Genomic DNA, 26,447 nt, shown 5'->3' with positions numbered 1-26,447 from the left:
TTCAAATCAATATGCTTTATTGATCATGACTGTTAGGTGAACAATATTGCCAAAGCGTCAATTCAATAATAATAATAATAATAATAAAAAAGAACAAAATAAAAGCAAAAACATATATATACACATATATACAATTCATTAAGCAAATTACAATATATAGATATTTAAAAAAGAACATGGAGATTATACTCTGATTGGAAAGCTATAAATCTGTCTTTGCTTTAATTTCCAGCCTGTTGTATTGGTGCTCCTGCCACCCAATGGAAGCACACTGCATTGTGTCTTTAAGAGGCGTGTTAGAGGAGGAGGAGTTGTGATCTCAGTGTAAAGCAGTACTCAGCTGATGAGAGAGAGAGAGGAGGTGCTGCTTTGAGAAAGGAGACAGGATCCATGGCAACAATCATGGCAGGTGGGACCAACAAGGAAAATATGAGAATAAATATTTCTGAATTATATTTCTGTTCTTTTTGAGACTAAATGAAGTTGTGACAGATAGTAAATATTGTTCTGTGTGTTACTGTGTTTGTTGTGTTTCAGAGGCAGAGACCCGTCAGAGGCTGCTGCGCACCGTCAAGAAGGAGGTGGGTGTTTTCAGCTCAGCAGTTTATCGGAAAAACAAACACTGGTTTGGTTTGTATGAGGCTGTATAGTTCAACCTGTGCACAGACAGGTGATCCCCTAACAAACACTGGTTGACACTTTGTACTGAATGTTCTGTTCCTCTCCTGATGATGACACCTGAGATAAATGGCTTGGATGCTCATCTGAATCACAGCATCTTTGAAAAAGATTAGAAAACAAGCCTGTATCAAATATTATAATATACTAATAGTCTTTAAAGTGTTGTTTTCTTTCTTTAAAAAGCTATATATTATATTCATTGTTGCCTGTTTTGAGTGGTCGTGTTGCAGCTCAGTAATTATTCGGGTGGAGAAAAAAGCAGCATGAAGGAAACAGATTGTCTGTAGTCAGTGTTTGTGATGTTTATCAGCCTTCTGCCAAGCCATTTGGTGGTTACAGTCAGACACAAACTGTGTGTGTGTGTGTGTGTGTTTGCGTGCGTGCGTGCGTGCGTGCGTGTGTGTGTGATGCATGTAATGAGTATATGGTGGTGTTGAGTGGAAACACAATATGGGAGGCAGGTCTGGTGGTTTGTTCAGCTGGTTTTCAGCACTTCATGTCTCTCATCATCATCATTTGAGGTTACTGCAGTAAAACAGGAGACCAGAGTTCAGCAGATCAAATGAGACGTCGCTACCATTTAGTCTGTCTGATATTCAAACCTTTAATGAGGTTTCTTCTAAAGAGATCTTCATCCTTGTGAATGGTCTTTCTCAGAAAGCTTACAGCAGTCTTTTGCTATAAGATTTTAGGTCCCAAATGTTGGAAAGAGGACATGGAGTTAATGAATGCTTGCATAAAGATCTGTGACATGTTTAGAAATGCCACATAAACCCCGTCATGCAAAGCTCAAGTTGCATGATGATTATCTTTTTCTAATGTCTGTTTTCATTGTTTTTTTCTAAAGAAAACTCCCAGCAAGTAAATAATCATTTTCTGGACTTTCTTATTGTGGCTTAATATGATCACATTTGTTGGGGTTGCTGTGCCAACTGGCTGTGCTTTCTGTATTCTGGTGAAACTCCCCTACAGCGTTCATCTGATATGAAGGGTTGAAGAACTCCAGTACTTTTGAATAGTGGGTATACTCTCCTATATATTTCAATGGCTTTTTGGCTGATAGGTGGGTATACTGTAAACCATTAGAAAAAGAAGTGGATATACCTGCGTATACGCTCCTTTACACCACTGGACCACAGGGTTGGGTTGCACCAGCTATTCATAAATAGTCCTACAGTTTGTTCTTCATACGTTCTTACACCTAGCTAGTTTCAAACTAGTGATGTACCAAATCAGATCGCACCATTAAAACCTAAGAAATTTCTGCCTGAGTAAAGAGTTTGTAGTAATTTGTATGCTAAGAAACGTTTATAGCGATGTCAAATCAAAAGCTTTTTTATTATGCAAACAGGAAGTCACTGTAGCATCACCATCGCCATGAAGATAACCAACACAAAGAAATAGTTTTAGGGGGCCAAGAGATATATTAAACTTCCTTTAGAAATGTAGATATGACTCTATTTTGCTTATATGTGCATACATTGAAAAATATAGTATAGTTAGTATAGAGTGAGAAGGAAATATCCGATTAAGTTATTTAGTAACGTTAGGCATAATGTTTTGTTATTTAAGGTACATTGTGGCTTTTTTGTGACATGCAATTAACAGCACTTTGTTCAAGTGTCAGGTCCGATATGTCTACCATACTTATTTTACTTATATACTGTAATGTTACATTAGCAAGCTATCGTTAGCTTTGTCAGTTGGTTACGTTGGTTTAGGTAACGGTAGCTACCCATAGACGTCAACAGTTACACCTGACAGTTACTGTGGGTAAATATTTAGTTATCTGTGTGGTGAAACCTGTTTTCATTTGGTATGTGTTAAATCTCCACTTAGTAAACACTTTTGTCATAATTAGGTTAAGTTTGAACTTAGTAACATCTGGTGCAGCTGGCAGCAGGAAACTACAATTCTCCACTGAAACCCAGAATTATAATAATAGAAAATTATTCAAGTATTCACTGCAATGTGATTAAATATTTATAGTTGAACCAATTCAGCTTCAAACTAACTAACTATAATACATGCACTGCATTGAAGATAGATGGATAATGAAAGATTAAAATGACATATCAGCATACTGATGTGTTTCGCTCCATTGTGTCTTCATTCTCCTACAGTAGTGTTTACTTTGTGGTTTAGGTTTTTGTTCATCTCTGTTTATTCAGGGAAACTCAAAAACACTAGCACTTTACACATTTACAGTAATTTACAGTCAACCCTGAGGGCTTTCCATCATCACCTACTACTATTGTTTGTTTTGGTCACTAAAAAACTGAAGCAGAGGAACAGTAACAGTAGGTTTTTAGAGAGTGTTACTCATTCCCCTTTCCTGGCCAGATTTATTCCAGTCCAGACCACTTTGTTTAATATCCTTCTGTTAACAATTGATGGATTTATTTCATTAGTTTCATCTCAGATTGCCTCATAAATTACAAGACTTTATTTCTGCCAAACAAACAAAGATAATAATCACATCCTGGATCTTGTGAAAGGAGGAATGAAGAGACATTGGTCTGATGTGTTTTCCTCCGAGTCCTGTTTGCAGTGTTATCAGTGGAGACCAGACCCTTCCCTTCCCCTTAAACCTGCCTCCTGTGTGCTGATACGGCCTCACTGGGATTCATTCACGGTGGCTCTTTTACTGTTTACCACAAATGCAGCCTGATGGAGTCTGTGGATGGAACCGCACAGTATGAGAGCTCACTTTAGTCACAGATAGCACTTCATGAAAATCAGCATTAATCTAGAAGAGTCAACAAAGAATTTTAATTTATTTGTAGATGTATATTCACCTTCAAGGAAAGATAGATGTTGTTTGCACTGTTTACCCATTAGTTTATTATTACTCCGTGTGGGTTATACCATATGGTGTCTCTATGCTGTGTGTTCTCACGCTCTCTGTGTCCAGCTGGTTATGTGCCACCAGTCTACTCAGATATACCTGGATGTGGGCCATTATCCAGAGAGTGCAGGACGTCTGTGGCAGCGGAATTACCTTCTGGCACAAATTGGTTTGAATGAGATCTCTTATTTGCCTTAGCTTTGATACAGAACCCCTCTCAGTCTGTCTCCGTCTCTTTGTCTTGCTCTGATAGTGAGTTTTGCTTCTCCCGCACACAATCACACACCCGTGTTTGCTAAAGGAGAGAGAGGGAAAGGGGGAGAGAGACTGTTAGAAGAACAGGCCACAGAGATCTGCACCATTTACTTTGCTGTGTGCTTACTCAGGATAAGGTTTCAGGCAGTGGGGTGTAAGATAATCCACCAGTCTTGTTCTGCGTTTTTCGGCTTCATAGAGATTTTGTGATTCCTGGTAGCACGTTATACAGGGTTGATTCAAACTGCAGGGAAATCATCAAATATGATTGTTGTCATAGATACTGATAGAGATTATAATATAGTTTTCGACCTTTCTCGGTGAATGTATTCATAATCAGGTCTTGGTATGGATGAGATAGGATTACCTGGCGAGTTTGTTCACCATTAGTAATCAAACTGAACTATAAGGTGCTGTTGGCGTGACAATTAAGGTAATACTATACAGCAGCTTTATGGCCCACCTCAACCTCGAGTGATACTGTATGTGTCATGTTGAAATGATTTCAGGTCGAGGCTGAAAGTGCACTCTTGACATAACAATCCCACCACAAGTTTGAGCCAACATGGGCAAGAGGTCCTCAAAGTGCTCAGAAAAAAAAGGAAATTTAAATCTACAGTTTCATGACAATTCCATCTGCTGAAGAAGATCATGTGATATGATCAAAAGGTCCAGAAAACCTACTGAATGGACCCTTTGGTGGTGAGTGAGTGCATTGTCAACTGCTCAAGGCAGTGATGTGGTTCAACGTATTCTCATACAACAGTTCATATGATATCTTACGAAAAAGTTATTCCTCCTTTTTCGTTGGTTTTCCTATGAATGTCCAGCAATGCGTGTCAATTTCCGCTCGTTACATGCGTACAGTCTTTTCAAAATAAACCTCTGTCTTCACAGGAAACAACTTCCTTAGGATTAGTCAACAAAACTACTTGGTTAGGTTTAGGAAAAGATCGTGGTTTGGCTTAAAATGTCACCGGACGTGATGTTACTTAAGTATGTAAGTTACGTGACAAATAAATCACATTGACTTCTGGCTTCACACGGGACACGAATGCCTGTCTCCTGGATGAAAGTCTGATATTTTTATGTCTATTGTATTTTACATACAAATTTATTTTGTAGTATATTCACGAATTACCGTGCATTACTTTTCATAGGTAGAGCTACGAACAGTGTATGAGACCAGTCTGTGTGGATGCATTGATTTTGTGGTGGAATAATGTTCACGGCCTTAATAGTTGATCAGTCTGCTTATGCATTATTAAATTGTTATTCAAATAATAGAGACTTAATTCAGATGTGTAACTTTAAGTGTAGCTCTATGCATGGATTAACATTCATAACCAAAGACAATTTTACTTCTTTTTCCCCCCTTCATTCCTCAGTGGCCACCGAGATGATGAATAATGAAGGGTGGATGTTAATGGATGGGGCTTTCTCTCTGGCTCTTATTTCTTGGCTCTGCTGTTGCAGGAGTTAATTGGAATACTCTGAAGATCTTTTATCACTCTGGCTAATGCCTTCAGGCTACAGTGGTTAGTTCAGAGCAGATTCATCAGGCTTTGCTGCTGTAAAAGAGACGCTTAATGGTTGTTGTCACGTCACGCACATTGTTTAATCTGTAAATTCTAGTGAAAATATATTTTGTGATGGAGTTTTAGTAGATATGGCTACTCTGATTGGTACATTTTGTGTAGATTTGTGCTTTGTTGTTACCGAATTAACACATTAGGACTCTCGGTGGCTGGATGATATTGTGAAAAGATGACGGCACAGTACATCTAGATATTATTAGTTACTGGAGCTGCAATAATTTCTGTTTATTTCATTGATAAATGAATGTTGTTGACGCATCTTCTAGGCGGAAGTGATCCTCAGTGAGACACGTGCCGTCTCCATAGAAACCTGCGGGTTGTCTGAGCTTAGACACTTCACCATATAAATTCCTTAGAGGCCTGATCTGTAGCTCAGATGAGAGAGATGAGAAAATACAAGGAGTCTGCTTCCTCAAGTTGGCAAATCAATCAACTTCCTGTATGTCAGGTGCACTCAGAGAAAATTGGTGCATATAGCCCTTTCTCTTTTTTGTGTGTATGTGTGTGTGTGTGTGTGTGTGTGTGCTTTATATAAGTGTGATTGTGAGCGGAGCGGGTGTCACATCAGACTGGCACTGTCTCTGTTGTGTTGGCAGCATGAATCATTTCTGTAGATGCTGTAGATAACAATGCTACTGATGCGAACCAGCCAAGTATGCGTAATGACTCGTGTTTAATTAGTGATTGATGGGTTAGTGGGTTCTTAGCACATTTGTTTCCAAGGTTTTTTTTTGTATCTTTTGTGTTTTTTTCACAAGTAAGAGATTAGTCAGAAAGAGAGATAACTGGTTGCTCTGTGTATTCAACCGTAACGCAAAACGTGTCGGGTGCTCTCGGAAAACGGGGGAAAAAATCTGGATAGAAAGGAAGTCAATCCAGGCACTCCAAAATACTAAAACAAGTGTCAACAAGGAAGGAAATATATTAAAAAGCCTTTATTGTAGTGGCTAATTCATTAAAAAAGCCAACATGTTTACTATAAGTTGACAACCAGTGGGAGACAATCACATGATCACCATAATACTCAAAATATTACAAAATGTCATGAAGAAATAACACAGAAACAAGTCATTTATGTACATCATCAATGAAAATTACTACTAGTTTTTAACATAGGCTGTAAAACAAACATGGGAGCCTATACATAGAGAAGAAAAAATATATACGTTTTACTTATTTACAGAAAACATGTAAAGTCTATACCCTCATTAAGACCAGGGTACTTTAAAGTATCCAATCGATGGATCAAAAAGTCTCCCCCTGGTAAAGTTTTTGTAACCTCCTCCCCGACCAACGGTTTAATATGTTCAATGCCCTCTATGCGCAAAAGGAATCATTAGCATCGTGATACTCACTAAAGTGTCTATCCATGGAGTAGTCGCGATTCCCCTGAATGCCGTGGTTGACAGTGGTTGAAACACGTTGGCTTTTTTAATGATTTAGCCATTACAATATAGGCTTTTTAAGATATTTCCTTCCTCATTGCCACTTGTTTTAGTATTTTGGAGTGCCTGGATTTCCTTCCTGTCTACCCTGAGAGATTAGTCAGTTTTAGGACCCCGTCTTGCATTAACAGTGAGGAAGCAATCAGTGCTCAGTGGACAGTTTCCGAGCACCATCACGGAAAAACAAGTTGTTCTGTGCTTTTCTCAATTTTAGACTTGTAAGTAGGTTTGGACAATATGTACTACTTTTACTTAAGTAAAAGATCCCAGTACACCAGAGCTGCAACGATTAATCGATTAGTTGTCAACTAATTTTTAAGAAACAAAAGGTCTAAATTCTCTGATTCCAACTTCTTAAATGTGAATATTTTCAGTTTTTTATACTCCTCTATGACAGTAAACTGAATATCTTTGAGTTGTAAACAGAACAAGACATTTGAGGACGTCATCTTGGGCTTTGGGAAACACTGATCGACATTCTTCACCATTTTCTGACATTTTATAGACCAAACAACTAATCGATTAATCCAGAAATTAATTAACAGACTAATCGACAATGAAAATAATCGTTAGTTGCAGCCCTACAGTACATTTTTCACCAATGAAAGTTACAGGTATTATAATCCATCTGTGTACAGCAAGTAAACTAGATATTAAAGTAGTGAGCCGTAGTGGAAAAACTAACCTGAAGACAGATCTTTATCTCCCTGAAAGCTCTATGATCAAGTTATAAACATCAAGTCATGAAAACTGATATTGTTAGACAGCTGGCTGCTTCTTGACCACTGAACTGCCTCACAGAGAAAAGATTTCTTCACACCAATGAAGGATTGAATCAATGTGCAGACTGGAACAAACATTTTCAAATAGAGCAGAGGGAACGTCAACCGCTCGAGCGAATATAGCTGTGTGTGTTTGTGTGTGTGTGTGTTTGTGTAGAAGGTGAACTTGGCAGTGTAATATGGTCGTTGTGGACAGACTCATTTCAACAGGAAATTACAGCTATCTGTGTGGCTGTGTCCGGAGGTTGATATATTCCCCATGCAGATTGCAGAGCGGTGCCCACACAGAGGGACGTCTCCATAGCCACCAGAGGGATTGATTTATCAGTCGTCTTAACTATTGGTCTGTAGCTGTTGTCAGGCCAGCGGGGAGAGGGGCACATCACCGTGACGACAAAACCTAACTAATGAGCGTTACCTTGTGAGCATGTGTGTGACTGCCATTTTTTTGTTTTTTAAAAGAAGTTGGGTTTGCATGAATAGGATGTCATCAGCCTTTGACGCAACAGAATCAATTGTTCCCACTGAGGATTACAAACTGTTCAGAAAAGTGGGTCTGTGATGGATGAACGCCCCTTCCCTCCCTTTATTCTCCCCACAGCCCCAAATGTACCACCCCCATTTCCCAGTAGAGGTCCTTGGGATGAGAGCTGGTGACTCATCCACCAACTTCACATGCGCTCTTCCCACTCAATGTTTTTCTTCCTCTTAACTTTTCAACCCCAGTTCACATCTGAGCCCTGCGCTCTCTTGTTTTATACATATTTAATACATTCTCATAATTATATTTTCCCAGCAATAAGTCCCTCACTGATCGCGTGTGTGTATGTGTGTGTGAGTTGTGGCATGTTAATGAATGAGTCATCCAGCATCTGCCATGTCATTTACAGGTGAAGCAGATTATGGAGGAAGCCGTCACCAGGAAATTTGTTCACGAAGACAGCAGCCATATTGTGTCCTTTTGTGGTGAGTAACCAAATGAATCACACTGCGTTTGCTCATTTATAACCTCTTCAGCTTGGAATAATTCTGCAACACTGAAAATAGCCTGAGTGGTTTTCTTTCTTTTTTTTATTGAAATCATTCCTGATATCGTCTGTTTTAGTTACGTGTGTCACCTTTACATTGTAGACTTGAATCTGTTACCTTACAATATCATACCATAAGTAGGTTACTATAATTATTTTCTGATTAATTTTAACCTGGTGATTTTCTTTCTCTACATGAACTGCTTTCTTTAACTTTACACTAATTACTTTAAGGAACAGTCTGTAACACTTTGGGGGATCTCTTAGCAGAAATGGAATATAATATTCATAACTATGTTTTTATTTGTGAATTATCACCTGAAACTAAGAATAATTTTGTTTTCGTTAGCTTAGAATGAGCCCTTCATATCTACATAGGTCCGCCATGTTGCTCCGCCATGTTTTTACAGTAGCCCAGAACGGACAAACACTGACTCTAGAGAGAGCCTTTCACGTTTTTACGTTACCTGAAGGCCACCGTAGATCTCCAACAGCTTGTGAAACTGTGGTAAAGTGAGCTGTAGAGTGCAAAACCGTGGTACCGCCAGCTGCCATCTGACTTCCGTTGCTCCTAAAGTAGTTATTATGGTAAGGATGGCCTCTGAGCGAGGTGAATGGCGTTACCACGGTTTTGCACTCGGCAGCTCATCTTACCGCAGTCTTGGAAAGGGAGGAGTGAGCGGCGGAGTACTCAGTTGGTTGCAGTCTGCAACAACCCCAACCAAATCCTACACACTGTCCCTTTACATTTCTATTGATCTCTTTTTCATTTTCATCATACTGTCATCTATTATCTATTATCTATCTATTATTATTTAGCCTTGGGCACAATTGACTTAACACCAAACACATCTACCTAGATCTAACTTTATTGGTCACAGGACAAAATGAAGTACATGGTGAAAGAGAGTAAAACATAGGAAGACAAGCATAACAAAACTGTAATGGCAAATTTCAAGTTCTGTTCAAGCCACTTGCTTAGCACACTGTTTTGAGACATTTCTTATAATTCCACTCTGCAGCTTTCTTAACAATAGAAAGTTACTCACAAATTCACTCAGAGTAAAATGTGAAGTTGGAGGTTTTACTTAACGTTCCAGTTCTCCCAGTAGACAGCAATAATCCTTCCAATAATCCTTTGCTTGAGGGAAAGCAAACAAACCCTTTTGTAACAGAACCAAATGAATGTAAAGCAAATGGACAAGAATAGAAGAATTATTCACAATTACCAACAATCTTTTGCATACAGAACTATTCTTAACAGTAATACACATGCAGCTTACCTGGCAGCACTAATCTTAGTCCATCACAGAGGATAGCATGAAGTTGGTGGTCCTTATTATTGGATTAGTTTTCCTATAACAGAGGTCTTTGTCCAACAACGAGAATATACAGTATTTGCTTCATGACACCTCTTTAATAGGGAAATAAGTTGAGATTTTAGCTGCAGGCAGTCAGCCCAGTGACATGAAGATCCACATCATCAGCATAACTTTTATACTCAGTGTGATAGAAATAAAGGACATTTAAAGTTCAATATTTCACCAAATGTTATTGTTCTTGCCTCCAAATGGCACCAACAGAGTGCAACATGATTCCTGTGAGAAACACGCTGCCCACATGCAGGCGCTCACACTCGTCAGATGTCTGGCTCAGTCCAGAGCTGTAATCAACAACAAGATATTTATTTGGGGATTTCAGTGTGAATAAAATGACTCTCAGTTTGCAGAAAATGGGATATTTTTACTAGCTGGAAGCCATGCGTGCAGACAGAGACTGCTCTCAACTCATATGATGAGAGTCTCGGGGAGCCATTGAAATGTAGGAGAATGTATTTATGGTATAAACAGTGATGAAGCCTTCCCTTGACACCAACTCTAATTACCATGTATAAAAATACTGCGAATAAGCCGCCGCTGGGTAAATAAGTGCGAGGAGATGCACCATCAAACATACAGAGCAACTGTTATATCTCTGTAGGCTGTTATATCTCTGTCTGCTCTACATTCTTGTGAAAATGTAATTGCACACTTACGTATATTGCACAGACTTACACAGGCGATGGGTGAGACCATTTAGTGACAAACAGTGAGAAAGGAAAGTCAAAATTTCCATTTAGTTTCACCAATTGCTGTCAGAACAACACACACACAAAAATAAAAACTACAGTCACAGTGAGAGTAAAAAAACCCCGAGAAAGTGAAACTAAATAGTCTGAAGAGGCAGGAGAGAAGGTCAACCTGATTCTCAAATGTCTTGCTGCAGTCAAGACTATGTAGAATAAGCAATCAATTTTATGTGCTTCGTGGGTCCTTAGAGGTAAGATCCCTATTGTGCCTCATGATATCCAAGTATAGTTCATTTCATAGTGTGGGAGGAATATTACAGCACAGCTTGAAAATGTATTAAACCAGCAAAAGCAAATGATGTTTCCCACCCAGTTATCAGCTTACTCCAAATCTCTTTTTATGGTTTTATTTTTTCTCTTGGAGGGTAATGAAAATAATTTGTCACAGAACACAGATTTTTATTACAGTGTTTTTATTTTGAGGGCATTGTATGTGCTTTATGTGTTTCCATTAGTGCTTTCATGTGCGTGTGTTGTCAGTATTAACGGTGTGGACACATTATCCGTTGGATCATCTAACAGCTTGTAATAGCTGCTGGTCAGTCTGAGGCCGATCTTTCTTCTACTACTATCATACGTCCCAGTGGAGGAGTAGAAGGTGCAAGGATGACCCTCTCATCTCTCTGTTTTGTTGTCAGCCAACTTCCTCCTCCTCCTGACTCCCCCTGTGATCCTTATAGTGGCTCTTGTTACAACACGTCCTCTTTCAGCTGTGGTCTGTTTAGAGATGAGAGGGAGTGGAGGATGGGAGAGGAGCAGGGGAGCTTGGTCGGCTCACCGGGGAGCAATTAGCCTCCACCATCATGGCTACTTTGATGAGCTGCCCAGTCTGAAATGTAGACGCTGTGGAGGGAATGTGTGTCAGAAAGCCTCCGTTGACTTGACTTATGAAGCAATGAAAAGTAGCACAGCAAAGCTAAAGACGACCACAGATGTATTGATAGATTATGGAGTCAGTTTATTTGTTAATTTGTTATGTTAATCCTTAGTTTACAAATGGCATTTTCATTCTTTCTCCCTCCGATCCTGTGTGTCCTCACTTCTTACAGTAAATCAATCATGACGGGTCAAAACAATTATTTTAAACTTGAATCACTTTATTTGATTTCACTTTTAGAAATGCACCCTGAAGCCACAGCAACCTAATCAAAAAGTCACCTCCACTTTTACCTGATGGTGGCGCTACAAGTATCTAATTTACAAACAAGTGTGTTGAAAGCTTGTGTATCCACTTTGCAGTTTTGATTATGGTCAGTAAAGTACGGCTTAGGGCAGCAACCAACGATTATTTTCATTATTGATTAATCGATTAGTTGTTTGGTCTATAAAATGTCAGAAAATGGTGAAAAATGTTGATCAATGTTTCCCAAAGCCCAAGATGACGTCCTCAAATGTCTTGTTTTGTCCACAACTCAAAGATATTCAGTTTACTGTCATACAGGAGTAAAGAAACCAGAAAATATTCACATTTAAGAAGCTGGAATCAGAGAATTAAAAAAATAAATCTCAAAACATGACTCAAACCAATTAATCGATTTTAGAAATATTTGCCGATTAATTTTATAGTTGACAACTAATTGATTCATCTTTGCAGCTCTAGTACGGCTCACGTCTTTTACTGTCGTAGCTACCAAAATAGTTTGCAGGTCGCAGCCAAATGTCTTGAAGAATCGATGACCATTGTGCTAAAAACTTCAAACATGCTTTCCAAAGATGCTAATATATAAATGTGAAATTAGACCAACTTTGTAGAAAAAAGGGAGCAAAGATGTGACTAAATTTATATTGGCAGCCAAATCTGATGAAAATAATCTCACTAGTTGTAATTTAGACTAATGGTGGTAATGTGTTTAAAGACAGAACTGTCACTTGTTCATAATATCAAATATAACCAATTATCACCAATTTAATAGCAGTTCAATACTTTTTTGTGTATTCCCATCATATGAACTCATACAGAACTATGGGTGTGATCACGACAAGGTGACAACGCACCCACACAATCTATTCGTTCACCATGCAGTCGCTTTCAGATTTTCACTCCCACATTGTCTATAGTAACCAGTGACTCATTCTGCTTGTACAAAACATTTTTTAAAAGCGCATCTTTACCTGTTTCACAAAGTGAAACACTGTTCCTTCAACCAAACAAAGACTGCATTTATAAATAACGTGTTGTCTTGTACGACATGAATTTAAAAAACAAAACTTTTTTTTTTTAAATTTAACTATAATATAATCTACAAACATGTTAAAGGATAGAAAAGATTATTGTCTGTAAATGTGAATGAAATTGATGGTGAAGCATCATAACATATATCGGTCTGTAATGGCTGTTTTAATTGACTGATTCATCATCCTGTCTATGAAATGTCAAAGCCATGAAATGAACTAAACTGCTCACATAGCAGAAGCTGTAATCAGCAAATATGTCTTTTTATCATAGTAGATAAATAACTCAAATGATAAATTGATTAAAAACATCCCTAGATAATATTCTGTGGATCCACTTACTGATTTATTGACTGATCACTTCAGCACTGTTGATGCCTTTGGCTGCTGTGAGTGAAGTGTTGGTCAGCTGTGTGTCGCTGTCCAAGACTCTCTTAATACACTCAGTTGCCACAGATACAGGATGGTTAGAAGCAATTTACTGTGTTAGCTGTTTTAACCAGGAGGGACCACACAGAGGACTGATCCTACTGACATGATGCTCATTTTCTTGTCACTGCTGTTAGTGATTATTGTTGTAGGAAAGTGGTTCAGATGAAACATTTCATTTTGCTCCATCACCCTGCCTTTTCCTCATACTGAACCCTTTGTTTTTATTTATATGTGCTCTACAGTGAACAAATTTCCCAAGTGTGGGATAAACAGTATTGTTTGTAACATTGCCACTGATGCTGTTGTCATTTCAGAGTTTGTGACTGAGGAGACTGTGACACACTGGGAATTTTCTCTATAGCTTGGCGGATAGACAGTATAGCTCTCAAAAAGGTGTAAAGGGCTTGGGAGTTGTGATCTGCACTTTTGCCATCTGAGGCTAGTTAGCAGAAACGATGAGAGTCAGGAGGATGAACTATATTTGGAGACCTTTTAATGTTATGCTTTGTTCTGACATTTAGCTTCTTGCTCTTTTAATGATGTGGGGATAAAGCAGCACGGAGAGATAAGGAGCAAAATGCAGGAAGAGAGGGAGACTAAAAGATAAGCAAGGATGGACCTGTTTTAATAAAAAAGGAAGCCGAAAGTTGATGTTTATGATGACACTTTTATTGCCTGGGTAGAAGTAAAACCCTGTTAACAGTGATCGTAGTAACAGCATAGACAGAGAAAGTGACAGATGTACTGAGCGATAGGATAGAAGCTGTGTTTGAGGGAGTGAGGATGAGGGAAAGAGAGAGAGATCGTGATGCTGATGAGATGCCGCCGCCACCCCTCCCTCCGCTCGTCTCTCCCAGAGCTCGATAGCTCCATCAACAGGGGTTGCCATGGCAACGCCAGCCTTCCCCCTGACCCCATGTGAACAGAGCTACAGGATTAGTCCTGAAAGAGAACTCAAATGTCAACACAGCTCCAGGCGCTGCCACGTAGACCTGAGAGCGAAGAGGGGTGTCTGTTTTTCTGCTCAGTCGAGTGATTGTGCAAGTGTGTCATCGACTAGTGTGTCCACTACGGCTTTAATGCATTAATTACAAATGTTTTTTCTACATCTAGAACATCCATTTCGGAAATACGCAGAATTTAAAGGGGCTAAATTTGCACCGTTAGCTGCTAGCCACCGGCTTAGCGTTCGCCATGTTGAGAGCCGTTTGGAGGCAATCCCTCAATCATAGATATGCTCTGAACTTTAAAAAACATAAATACAGTAGATATGCGCTGTGCAGAATTGCGGATGATGATGAAACTCACTTGACATCTGACATGTTGTGCCTAAATGCACTATTGCTGTCGCTTGTTTTTATTATTGTGCCCAGGACTTCCTGGAAAGCAGCGTTGACACTGAGTGGATTATCCTGGTGAAATAGAGTTAATTGAATTGAAGTGGATGTATGAAATGCTATTATGTAAGACAAATATATGGTGCCACAAAACTGTCACAAAACAACATTGTGAGCATTTTGTGCCACAACATATTAGGTGCCAATTTCACAAAATTGCATTTTATTGCACAAAATGCTGATCTCAAGTGTTAGAAATTAAAGTTAAAATTAAATATTTTTATTAACAATGGGTCAAATTACTGTGAAAGCTCCATGGAGCGCTTTGGCATCTTTCAGCTGATTGTTTTGATTCTATGCTTTTATTTATTGTGTTAAAAGACAGATATTGTTCCCAGAAGTTGGTGGAGACCAAAACAGAGCTAAAAGGAGATGAAATATTGGACACAGATCCAGTGTTATTTATATTTTCTTTCGTCCAACCATGTGTTTGTGTCCCCACAGCTGCGGTGGAGGCATGCGTTCTGCATGGGCTGAAACGGCGAGCAGCAGGCTTTCTGCGTAGCAACAAGATAGCGGCACTCTTCATGAAGGTGGGGAAGAGCTTCGTCCCAGCTGAGGAGCTGTGCAGGAAGGCCCAGGAGGTCGAGCAGATCATCGAGACAAAGTGAGAGACGCAGACGTCACGGCTCATTCTCACACATCACAGCAGACTTCAAAGCTTACATCAAAGCCTCGTGCGAGCGAAAGCACTGAAAACAAATGGCTGTCTGCTTACTTGAAGGGCTATTTTTTTATTATGAAAACCTTCTAAATAATTCATGTTTTGAGCTTTTATTGAATCATGAATCACTGATGCCATTAGCGTCCTGCAGATGCAGTTTTACTTAATGGAATTTTTAAATCATATTATAGTTGTTTTGTTTATATTGAAACTCTCTCCTCCTGCAGACGAAGTCAAAGCTTGCAAAGTCAAGACGGTCTTCGCAAGATGCCCCGACTGCCCAGCCTCAACCCACAGGGAGTGAAGAACCTGTGGATCCGGACGGCTCTATTTGAGAAAGTGCTGGACAAGATTGTCCTCTACCTGGCGGAGAACAGCAGGTACGTTGACAAGGGTCAATGAAACCGCTGTTCACCTGTTTGTGTTGCAAGAACTCTATGTCCCCTCAATATCACCCTTTCACATTTGTCTTCCAGTAAATACTACGAGAAAGAGGCTGTTCTAATGGACCCGGTGGACGGACCTATCCTCGCCTCTTTGTTAGGTAATTATATGTGACATTGTAAGCATTTGTGTCTTTTAATGTAATCATCTAGCATCAGGTGGCACACTCCAGTTTGGGCTCATGTTTACATGAAAATGTGAGATCATGGTGGTTTTAGAAACAAGTTCAAAAGAATTTTTACTTTTTGGTTTGAGGCTGAAGCAAATAGTGCTAACAGGCTAACCAGCAGAGGTCCGTTCTGCGACAGGGACATGATCCCTCACCAGCTTCCCGCCAGTGAACAATGGCTCTTTTTTTCAATGGTGCCAAGCCGGAAGCACTGCTGCTGGGGGCTGAATTTGAGTCTCAGCAGGCAATTTGATCAGTTTGCTAGTACATGTACCTTTAGATTAGGCTGTCTTTGTATAATTTTGTACCCTAAAGCAATGCATAAATGAAGGTTTTGTGTACTGTTTATATCTGTATGTTGCTATCTATATGTTGCTATGACAAATACATCTAAATCTTCCCAACCAATAGAGTCACCAGATAAAGCTGAAAAAAGCATATTTTTGCCACACAAAATTCTGTTTATATATATATATTTTCTAATCTTTGCTTTTCTTGTGAAATCTTAGATAATCTTGCACGTTCAAGTCCCTGAAAAAAAACTTTGTGGGGTGGAAAAATCTCTGTTTGAACTAGCCACTACCTGTCGAATTATGCAACTTGTAACGAGGGGTCACAAGTAGACAAAACTTATTTTAAAGGTTACAAGCCAAAAAGGTACTACTGCTCTAAACTATCATAAACTTCTTTGTACCTGTATGGTGGATCAAAAGGGAGCTCATCTGAGGCCTGTTATGGTACATCTCTGAAAAATCGACCTTTTTAATACAAAAACGTACTCCCGCTATCCCTCTTTTTTTGAGTGTGCTCCTTGATGTTTAAGGTAACCTGATGCTGATCTGATCTAGTGTTTGCACTATGTAACTATTCACCTTCAATGTGACAGTTGGACCTTGTGCTTTGGAGTACACAAAGATGAAGACAGCCGACCACTTCTGGACAGACCCGTCTGCTGACGAGTTGGTGCAAAGACATCGCATCCATGGCGGCCACTGCAGACAGGATTCTCCCACTAAGAGGCCTGCACTGTGTGTGAGTATTAAAACTGGTAATACAGTAGATGAACATGCAGTATTAGTGCCAGACGTCTTTTATTTTATCCCGCTTGTCTATAGCAGGCAGAGTTATAGTGGTGCGGTGATCAGTTTCATTCCCTTCTGAGATGCTGCCTGTCTGATTAAAGAGGACCCGCTAAGATTACTGTGTAAAGTGAAGCACAGCGTGTCCCAGGAGAAAGAACAGAGTGTCTCTGAGACCTTCACACTTGTTCAATCTTCAAGTTATCACTGAACCAGGTCAACTCAGCCTATCTTACAGCACCACAATGCTCTTTACAGTTGCGTGGTGCTGTGTATTTGTAGTATGTGTGTATTCCAAGCTAAAGTAGACTGGTCTTTGGCATCAGGAACCGGGGAGGAAGCATTGGTGCACATGAATGAATGTTATATTTCTCTTATCTTGAGTCATGTGAAAAAGAGATCTTATTCATGGGAATTATCTTTATACTGTGACTGGCCAGCTGTAATTTATTCAGCAAAGATAGTCATCAGTTTAGCACGGATGTTTGTTATCGGATGTGACATATTTCTGTGTCTGTGTTGTGCAGATCCAGAAGCGGCACTCCAGCAGCAGCATGGATGAACGCCCTTCACCCTCGCCATCAGCTCGTGAATATGTGGAGTCGCTGCATCAAAACAACAGAGTGACCCTACTGTTTGGCAAAAACAATGTGCTCGTACAGCCGGTAACTAACTGTCTGATGCCTCTTAATCACTCAGAGATATATAGGTCTGACATTTTATGGAAATGTCACAGCTAAATAAATTAAAACCAGAGGAATGTTTCTTTGCAAGAAATGGAACAAAATGGTAGTCTGCTTTTTGTATTGTCATCTCATACATCTCAGAAGAGCCTAATATGCTCTCTGGTTAATAAGACCAAAATCAGCAACAACTGATTTTAGACAAAATATTATCTGAACTTGAAAATTCCCAAGTATGCTGCAATAACTGTAATGTATGTAAGTTATTTCTTTGTTTATGTGTGTTATCAATGTAACATTAGACTGCCGTACTTGGCATTTTTTTCCTCCCCCAACAATGCAGTCCTCTCCAGGCTTATACATACAATACGATCTTATTGCAATTTTAAACATTTAGCGATATGCTTATTATTGCAATAAGATATATTGTGATTTATTACCTTTTTTCATCTGCAAATTATGCAGTTTGTCAACATCTGTTTTATCTAATAAGATACAGCTTTCACTCAGTTCATCTTTGAGTTTTCATTCACATATCTTGAGGTCAGAGGTCAAGGAACCCCTTTGAAAATGGCCATGCCAGTTTTTCCTTGCCAAAATTTTGCGTAACTTTGGAGCGTTATTTAGCGATCTTCCAGAAAGGCTAGCATTCCTAGTTTCATGTGATACCAGTATCTTCACTATAGCTTTAATACTGAGCCTGTTACAAACTCTGAAAGACTGAATAGTGGCCGGCCCCCAACGGGCCGTCGGATTGTTAAGAGGTTAATAGTTTATATAATAAAAGGTTGATACTTGATGTCCATGTATAGATCCAATATTGCCATGCAAAATATCAGGATACTATGCTGTATCGATTTTTCCCCCACCCCTACTGCCATATCTTATTGCATCAATATGAATACATGTTTTTTTCAGAGGGACGACATGGAGGCTATCCCGGGTTACCTCTCTCTGCACCAGAATGCTGACCTCATGACCCTGAAGTGGACGCCGAACCAGCTCATGAACGGCTCTGTTGGAGACTTGGACTACGAGTTCAGGTGCAAAATTATCCAGCTGCAAACGGATTATTATGATTATGGTGCTCATGTCTGTCTACAAAGCCTGCGTTTGATAATATTAGTAATCCTTCTCATACAAGAATATCTAACATGTAAACATACATCTTTACTTCTTTTGTCTGCTGTTTGTGTAACACTCGGGTGTTACTGAATAATGCAGCTTGTTTGTGTGTGGCTCAGGGGCTCAGTATGCAGTCAATGCTGCTGATCTGATGAGGCTTATTTCCAGCACACCAGCAGCCAGCAGATGGTTTATTGACTGAGGCACTGTCAGACATCTCTCAAACCCGCAAACCGTGTTATGTTCCTGTGCCTGTGCATGGTTAATCTCACCAAAATAATTGATTATTGCATTAGCTTACTCTGCTCCTGCTTGTCTGTGCGCACACTCCCGACTCCTCTCTTTATTAGCCATAAAATTAATGTTCCTTGAGATTTTTTGGCTTACACAGATAAATATTCCTTAGCTAGTGGTCCACCCAGTGTGCTAAGACTAGTCTGGGTTGTTATTTTATTGACTGTGTATTTGATTTAATGTTTTTCAGTGTATACTGGGACTATGCCATGACGATCCCTCTAGGGGAGATAGTTTACTTGCACTGTCATCAACAAGGTTGGTCCTCACAAACCTTTACCTTTATAGCACAATTTTAACTCTGTGTTTGTGTGTTATTACTGCCTTTTCTATTTGTTTTTACTGTCTGCAATTTAACACAGCTGTCAAATAAAACGGCATCATGAATAATTAAACAAAGAAATCATCGCCTGTATATCTCCTGCAGTTGACAGTGGGGGGACGGTGGTGCTGGTCAGTCAGGATGGGATTCAAAGACCTCCACTTCGCTTCCCCAGAGGAGGCCACTTGCTCCAGTTCCTCTCCTGCCTGGAGAACGGCCTGCTTCCACACGGCCAGCTGGACCCTCCGCTCTGGTCCCAGAGGGGAAAGGTCAGCACAGGAGCTCTTTCTTTGGCTTCACATCCACAAAGCAAATTACACATTTCAGGCGTTCTTCTAGATTAAGAGCCCCCAACATGCTAAATCAGCTTATCAGATCAATAAATCAATAAAGAAGACATTTAGAAATAGGGGCACTGCGTGGTTGGAGTGATACTAATGAATGCGTGGCTTAATGTTCTCTCTGCACCACCACACAAAAAGTGTCTACTTTAATGAATGGATTTTGTTGTATCTGCAGCAAAACAGCATAATGAAAACCACCGACGCATGTTCAGCCTCTATTAACAAGCTTAAGCACTCAGACACTCATCATCTTTAATTCACATGGAAGGCTTAGCTGGGCTCTAATGGTTGAGACATTTTGGTTGTTGTTGGTTTAATATGAGTTATATTCTCATTGCAGGGGAAGGTGTTTCCCAAGCTGCGGAACAGGGTTCCTCAGGGATCTGGATCCTCAGACTCGGTCTCCGATAAGGAGGAGGACGAGGCCACAGACTATGTCTTCCGCATCCTCTTCCCAAACAGCCAGTCAGAGTTTGGTGAGATTCCCTCCAGAGAAGCAGATTAATATGAGCAGCGCCCACGGGCCTTTCCACATAGTTGCATTTTTATAAAAATGTTACTCGTTGTTTGTTCCAGTGACTGTAACCCATCCCCCCCATCTGACTTCCTCCCTCTCCCTTCAACTGAGTGGACAGTCCCCCTCCAAAACAGGGACCCTTGTTGTACCCAGGAGGTCTTGCAGCTGTCCTGAAGAATCCCCCTCACTCACAGGAAGCAGCTGTAACACTGTCACACCTCGGCTTGTCTGTTCGTCTGTCAGCTTGCTTTATCTCTCTGCATCTAATATCCTCCTGGCCTGTCCTACGCCTCCGGCAAAGTTTATTGATGTGTCCCGTTATTAAAGCCCCTCTTTTTTTACTGCATTACAGCGCAGTAACCTTTTAACAGCTCATGGGTGGATAACTGATTGATCGAATATGGCTCATGAATCGAGAAAGGCTCTTGCTCAATTGATCTTTCTCTCTATAATAATGGAATTGAATATGACGGCTTTCAAATTGTGCATCAATTCCAGATTGCATGAATGTTTCTGTTGATATGCTTTATCTTTGCTCTAACAGGAATCAAGCACAAACACATTGTACTCTGAAGTGCTTTCAGCAGATCACAATTGATGAGCATAATTCTGCTTATGCAAAGTGTTTCCAGCTGCATTTAAATCATCCGAGTGCAAATGTAATTGTTGTTGAAAGCCTGCGCAGCATAATGCTTTTCAAGTGACAATGATGATGTGTTTGTGTGTGTATGTGCATGTTGTAGTGACTCCCCCAGACTTGATGGATCAGGGAGCTACGATGTGGCATCCCACGCTCAGGAAGTCCTCGTGTTCCTCTTGTTCTCAGGGGAGCTTCTCTGGCGGGGTGACGCCCAAGGGGTGCAACCATGAGAGGTGAGAGATGAGCAAGCTGCAAAGCTAGACTGAGTTGTGTTACATTGTGACAGGAAAGACACAAACCTGACATCCCTCAGGGCCGACCATCAACAATACAGATGAAACGGAGAAAGGAGCAAAGATACAAGAAACTAGCAATTACCCAGAAGACAATTATGTGACATTTACCTCACTGACATGAGAATGTGTTTTGAAAATGAGGTGATAAGCGAGGCAGATAAAATGGCTGAAGGCTATGAAAAGCCTCAGGGCCAATTTGTTCTATATGGCAGCAGAATAGGTAATCATTTAAATGATGAAGGGTCAGACACAACACTGTAATAAACTCTACATTAGATACAGTATCTCAAGATAATAGTGAGTAACGTCTCATGCAATAGGTGATTAGTTTAATGGTGGTTGATGACGGTCTTTTAAGGAAAGAGGAGTGTTTGTTCCTCATAAGATGAAATGCTCTTTGCTGTATCTTCCTGCAGGGCTCCTCTGAAGCTGCTGTGCGACAACATGAAGAATCAGATCATCTCTCGGGCGTTTTACGGCTGTAAGTGATCGCTTATTGTTAACACAGAAAAGCCTTAAATATGAATGAATAGATAGTAAATCTATTCATATTCACTATGCAAATGTGCTGGAAGTATTATCCTCATTTTAATCATCACTAACATCTGCAGAGCCATTAAGTAATGAACTGTATTGTCAACCAGGGTTGGCATACTGCCGCCACCTGTCCACGGTGCGTACACACCTCTCTGCTCTCGTCAATCACACCATTGTGGCGCCCGACCGGCCGTGCGATGCCTACAAAGGGCTCACCGCAGACGTGTGGCAGACGTTCCTCCAGGACTGCACAGTAAGCATTGCTGGTGTCACAGCGCTGCAACACAAACCTCACAGTGCCATCCACACACACACACACACACACACACACACACACACACATATGCATGTCCACTCCCAGGCTCTCTCTTTCACTCTGTCACTCTTCTGTCTCATCCATATTCATCCTCTGCTAATCATGTGGCTCACACCATTAGTCTCCCAACAGTGTGCATGAAGTATGACTAATGGCCCTGTCAGTCTCAAAGTCTGCATCTACGGTTTATTTGGACATTAGTCACATTTACCTGGAGCCATGGAGAGTTTGACCTGAACATAAGAATACGTTTTATTAGCAAATATTTTTTTTTGTTTTTGGTAAATAACACTAATGTAATATTTGATTATTATTGGGGTAGCCGCTCAGGAAAGTGACTCAATTAATTGACCGTGAAAACAGTAGTTTTACACGCTAGTACTACTTACTAGCTTTTTCCAGAGCTTTCAGCTTCATCTCACGATAGAGTTTGGTCTGTTATGGAAGATGCTTCACTTGACATCACATGACCTAGGGCTTAAAAGATAAGTGGTTAAATTTAAATGTAATGTATTTTCTTTTGAGTTAACAAATCTGTACCAAAATGAAACATATATGGAGAGACACAACATAACCCTTTAAATGCCTATTTAAACAATAGATTATTGGTTGAGTAACAGCTGCGGACAGTTCTGTTTGATCTGGACTTAACTTACATTTGAAAGTATTTTTCTTTACCTTCATGTGAAGTAAAGTCAAAATAATTAGCACATATACATACTGTACAATCACAGCTGAGAGATGCACCAGTGCCTGTGGTCTTCCCCATCTACCACCCTCCTGGATGCATTAATCATTACCTACATTGACAGTAGAAGCTACTATGAGGCATCTGTCTATAGGCTGTCTGTCAGCTATTGAATGTTTTAAACATGCAGGGAGTGGTAATTGTCTTTTTAATGAAGGGGAAAATCCAAAGATTGATCAAAATGTTGTGTCTTCAGGCATACAAGGAGACAGAGCTGCGTCGCATGGTCTACTTCGGTGGTGTGGAGGCCTCGCTGCGTAAAGAAGTGTGGCCGTTCCTGCTGGGTCATTACCAGTTTGGAATGTCAGAAGCTGAGAGGAAGGAGGTTTGTAGTTTCCACGATTATGGCTTTCTGCATTTTCCACCTGAACCACTGACCCTTGATTGCTCACCCCTCACCCCCAGGTGGATGAACATGTCCGAGTGTGCTACCAGCAGACCATGCGCGAGTGGCTCGGTTGTGAGGAGATCGTCCGCCAGCGGGAGAAGGAGCAGCATGCTGCTGCATTAGCAAAGTGCTCCACTGGAGCGAGCATGGACGGCTTCAGTCAGAAGATGATCCACCACAACTCCACTGTCAGCAATGAGGTGAAACAGTAATGCACACTTAGATAGATGAGAGTTAGAAAATAACTGTAGCTCTGTGGTTTTCTATTTTATAACAAATCTGCATTATAAAGGACATGGGCATTTATCAAGTTGAGAAGGTCCAAAGAAAATATATTGATTGCATCATGGGAAAAGTAGAACCCAACGTTTTTGGAGCTTGACCCATGCTTCGAACTTTCTACCACTTTTTTTCCTGCATCTTTACAAAATTGCCATACTGAATCGCCCAAGTAGCCCTTTAATGTGAGCACAGCACCTGCCATGAGCCAACATCCAATAACAAATATCAATCAAAAATATTTGTATATAATAACATCTTGGTCTGAATATCTTTATTACCCAGTCCCAGTCCTCCCAGAGCTCAGACAGGCAGAGTCTGGCTCGCCTGCAGAGTGACTCCAGCAGCAGCACACAGGTATCAAACACTCACCATCTTACAGCCTGCACTGTCTGGTCTTTTAAGCAAACTAAATGACACATCTATTAGAGTTTTTAGATTTCTAATATCCTGATCCTAAGTAATGCATGTGATCTCAACTTTCTGAACCAATATTCCTCATCCCTGCGTTCTCTCCCTTGCTAGTTCTTCACATCCTCCCATCCCTTCCCCTGGAGTAGCCTGCTTCCCTTTGGCTTGTTCTTTCAGGTGTTTGAGTCCGTAGAGGAGGTTGACCAGATCGAGACGGAGCCCAAGAGCGAAGACGCCAAACAGGTGCCAAAGATACCCAATGGAGCTCTGCAGAACGGGACAAGCTCTCCCGACTCCGGACACCCCTCCTCCCGCAACTTCTCCGTCACTTCCGGCCTTTCGGACGGCTCACTCAGCACAGAGGACAGCGCTGCACCTGATGCAACCCCGAGATCTGCAGCTGTCCCTCAGAGCCCAGTCAAACCGGCAGTGGTGGAGAGTGAAGCTCCGACAGAGGAGGTGGACAGCCAGGTGAGAGGTAAAGTGAAGAACAAGGAGGAAGAGGAGGAGGAGGAGAAAGCACCTGATGCGTCTAAAACTGCAGATAGTACCAAGACTGAAGAGCTAGTCGAGGCCGACAAAGAGACAAGTCTGCAACCCAAAACACAAGAGACTGTTGAGGAGTCTGGAGCAATTAAAACAGAGGGGCCCAAGTGTGAAGATAAAGTTGAACTGGCAGACATTAAAGGAGTTACGTCTTTAGAGTCAGGGCAAACAGAAAAAGAAGTGCAAGATAAGGATACTATGATGGCATCAGCAGCTGCTACAGAATCAAAAGGAGATCTTGTTGAGCAAAGTCTTAAAAAAGAAAAAGAAGCGAGTATTGAGGAAACTACAGAAACAAATGTGGAAAAGACGAAGGGAATGGATGAATCACAGACGAGTAAACCACAAGAGGTTTTATCAGCAGAAAGGAGAGAAAATATATTCGTTGATCACGTGGCCCTCGAAGTTGAAAAGACCCTGGTTTTCCCAGCAGACACCGGGGTCTCGAGAGCAAGGGAAGCCTACTTTCCCTCTCAGAAAGAGGAGGCTCAGGTCATGACTGAATCTGACGAGTCTCCCTCAGCCATAGAGATGGAGGAGATCCCCAAAGCCAAAGTTTCCATGGTGCCTTGGAGCAGGAAGGGACGTTGCGAAGCGTCGTCTTTCTCTGAGGACTCGGCCCCCCACATGGACCTCAAGCAGGAGGAGGGGGAGCGAGGAAAGCCCAGTCCAGAGAGCCTCCTGTGTGACGAGCCAGAGATGGAGAGCCTTTACCCAAACTTTGACTCTCTGGCGGCCTCTGGAGACACTAAAAATGAGGCGACATCTAAAGAATCTGCTGGGAGTACCTTCTCTGTATGCACACACGTTTTTTAGTTCAAATTCATTTATGCTGCTCATTTATGGGCAAATCAACACTATTATGAACTTGTTTTATCTATATCCACCTATATACTATCTATCTATTTGTTTTGTTTGTTTCAGCAAGAGCTTTTGGACTTGTATACGTTAAATCTGCACCGCATTGAAAAGGATGTCCAGCGCTGTGACAGAAACTACTGCTACTTCACTCCTGCCAACCTGGAGAAACTGCGCAACATCATGTGCAGGTAAAACGCTGACAGCATCAGGGATGTAAAGAAAGAGTGTAAAGATGCTCATTTTACCCATCTTCACTGCTTATCTTATTCCTATCAAATAAATGCTCCATAAATGAAATTTAAACAGATAGCACCAGCAATACTCTCTAATTTTCTTACTGTCAACAAATCATGATATACAGATACAGATTCCTCTGTACCACAGAAAGACATATCAATGAGCCACACTGTCGCACTACATGACATGTTACTTCAACAAGGATACTGTAGTTCATTTTAAGTCCATCCCACATACACCTCCTGCTGTAAATAGGCTCTTTTCACAGCAGCCATTATGACATGTCATTGTAGGATGAACATAGGTGTAATTAAAACATTAATTATGGCGCTGTTCCATTGAGGTGGGCCAGGGACTGGTATTTTGCATGCTGGCTCACTGGATTGACTGTGACACTAAATATAATGGGACCATAATTAATGTTATTAATTACCCCTGTGTTTACCCTGCGATGACATGTCCAAATGACTGCTGTGAAAAAGGTGTGTTTCAATCCACAGCGGAAAATAGTCCCCAACAAATGCATGATTGACACCTTTTTGAGTAGCATTTGCTAAAACCTACAGTGCCTTGCTGTTTCAGGAAGTTACTTAGCCTTTTTTTTATTATTATTATATGTGTGACCTGTTTTTAAAGATTTAGTAGGGACATGGGCGGGGGGCTGAGTGCCACAGACAGGCTAAGGAAGGACAGAATAACACATTGTTGGTATTTTCAAAAGGATTTGCTGACAGTAAGAGCAATATAAATATAATGCCAGGCTTATCCTTTTCATTTTTCT

The 26,447-nt window shown here is 40.7% G+C and overlaps 1 protein-coding gene across 4 annotated transcripts in view; it reads left to right on the top strand.

Moving 5' to 3' along the window:
* Nucleotides 1-250: 250 nt before the first annotated feature.
* The window catches only part of sgsm1a (small G protein signaling modulator 1a), a 30,481-nt gene continuing 4,284 nt past the window's right edge, over nucleotides 251-26,447 (top strand). The window contains exons 1-21 of one of the 4 annotated variants that reach the window (XM_037778309.1): nucleotides 251-409; nucleotides 538-581; nucleotides 8,500-8,575; nucleotides 15,211-15,373; nucleotides 15,658-15,810; nucleotides 15,907-15,974; nucleotides 16,930-17,075; nucleotides 17,650-17,787; nucleotides 18,724-18,848; nucleotides 19,415-19,482; nucleotides 19,652-19,815; nucleotides 20,231-20,366; nucleotides 20,467-20,610; nucleotides 21,151-21,280; nucleotides 21,760-21,824; nucleotides 21,988-22,133; nucleotides 23,141-23,269; nucleotides 23,350-23,532; nucleotides 23,897-23,968; nucleotides 24,137-25,363; nucleotides 25,493-25,617. In XM_037778309.1, coding sequence (XP_037634237.1) covers nucleotides 391-409; nucleotides 538-581; nucleotides 8,500-8,575; nucleotides 15,211-15,373; nucleotides 15,658-15,810; nucleotides 15,907-15,974; nucleotides 16,930-17,075; nucleotides 17,650-17,787; nucleotides 18,724-18,848; nucleotides 19,415-19,482; nucleotides 19,652-19,815; nucleotides 20,231-20,366; nucleotides 20,467-20,610; nucleotides 21,151-21,280; nucleotides 21,760-21,824; nucleotides 21,988-22,133; nucleotides 23,141-23,269; nucleotides 23,350-23,532; nucleotides 23,897-23,968; nucleotides 24,137-25,363; nucleotides 25,493-25,617 — 3,521 coding nt within the window. In that variant the 5' untranslated portion in view covers nucleotides 251-390. The remainder of the gene's footprint in view (nucleotides 410-537; nucleotides 582-8,499; nucleotides 8,576-15,210; nucleotides 15,374-15,657; nucleotides 15,811-15,906; nucleotides 15,975-16,929; nucleotides 17,076-17,649; nucleotides 17,788-18,723; nucleotides 18,849-19,414; nucleotides 19,483-19,651; nucleotides 19,816-20,230; nucleotides 20,367-20,466; nucleotides 20,611-21,150; nucleotides 21,281-21,759; nucleotides 21,825-21,987; nucleotides 22,134-23,140; nucleotides 23,270-23,349; nucleotides 23,533-23,896; nucleotides 23,969-24,136; nucleotides 25,364-25,492; nucleotides 25,618-26,447) is intronic. The other 3 variants (XM_037778310.1, XM_037778311.1, XM_037778312.1) reach the window with 3 other exon arrangements.

Source organism: Sebastes umbrosus, chromosome 8, assembly GCF_015220745.1.
Source record: "Sebastes umbrosus isolate fSebUmb1 chromosome 8, fSebUmb1.pri, whole genome shotgun sequence".
Classification (NCBI taxonomy): domain Eukaryota; kingdom Metazoa; phylum Chordata; class Actinopteri; order Perciformes; family Sebastidae; genus Sebastes; species Sebastes umbrosus.
This window is presented reverse-complemented; position numbering and strand designations above follow the sequence as displayed.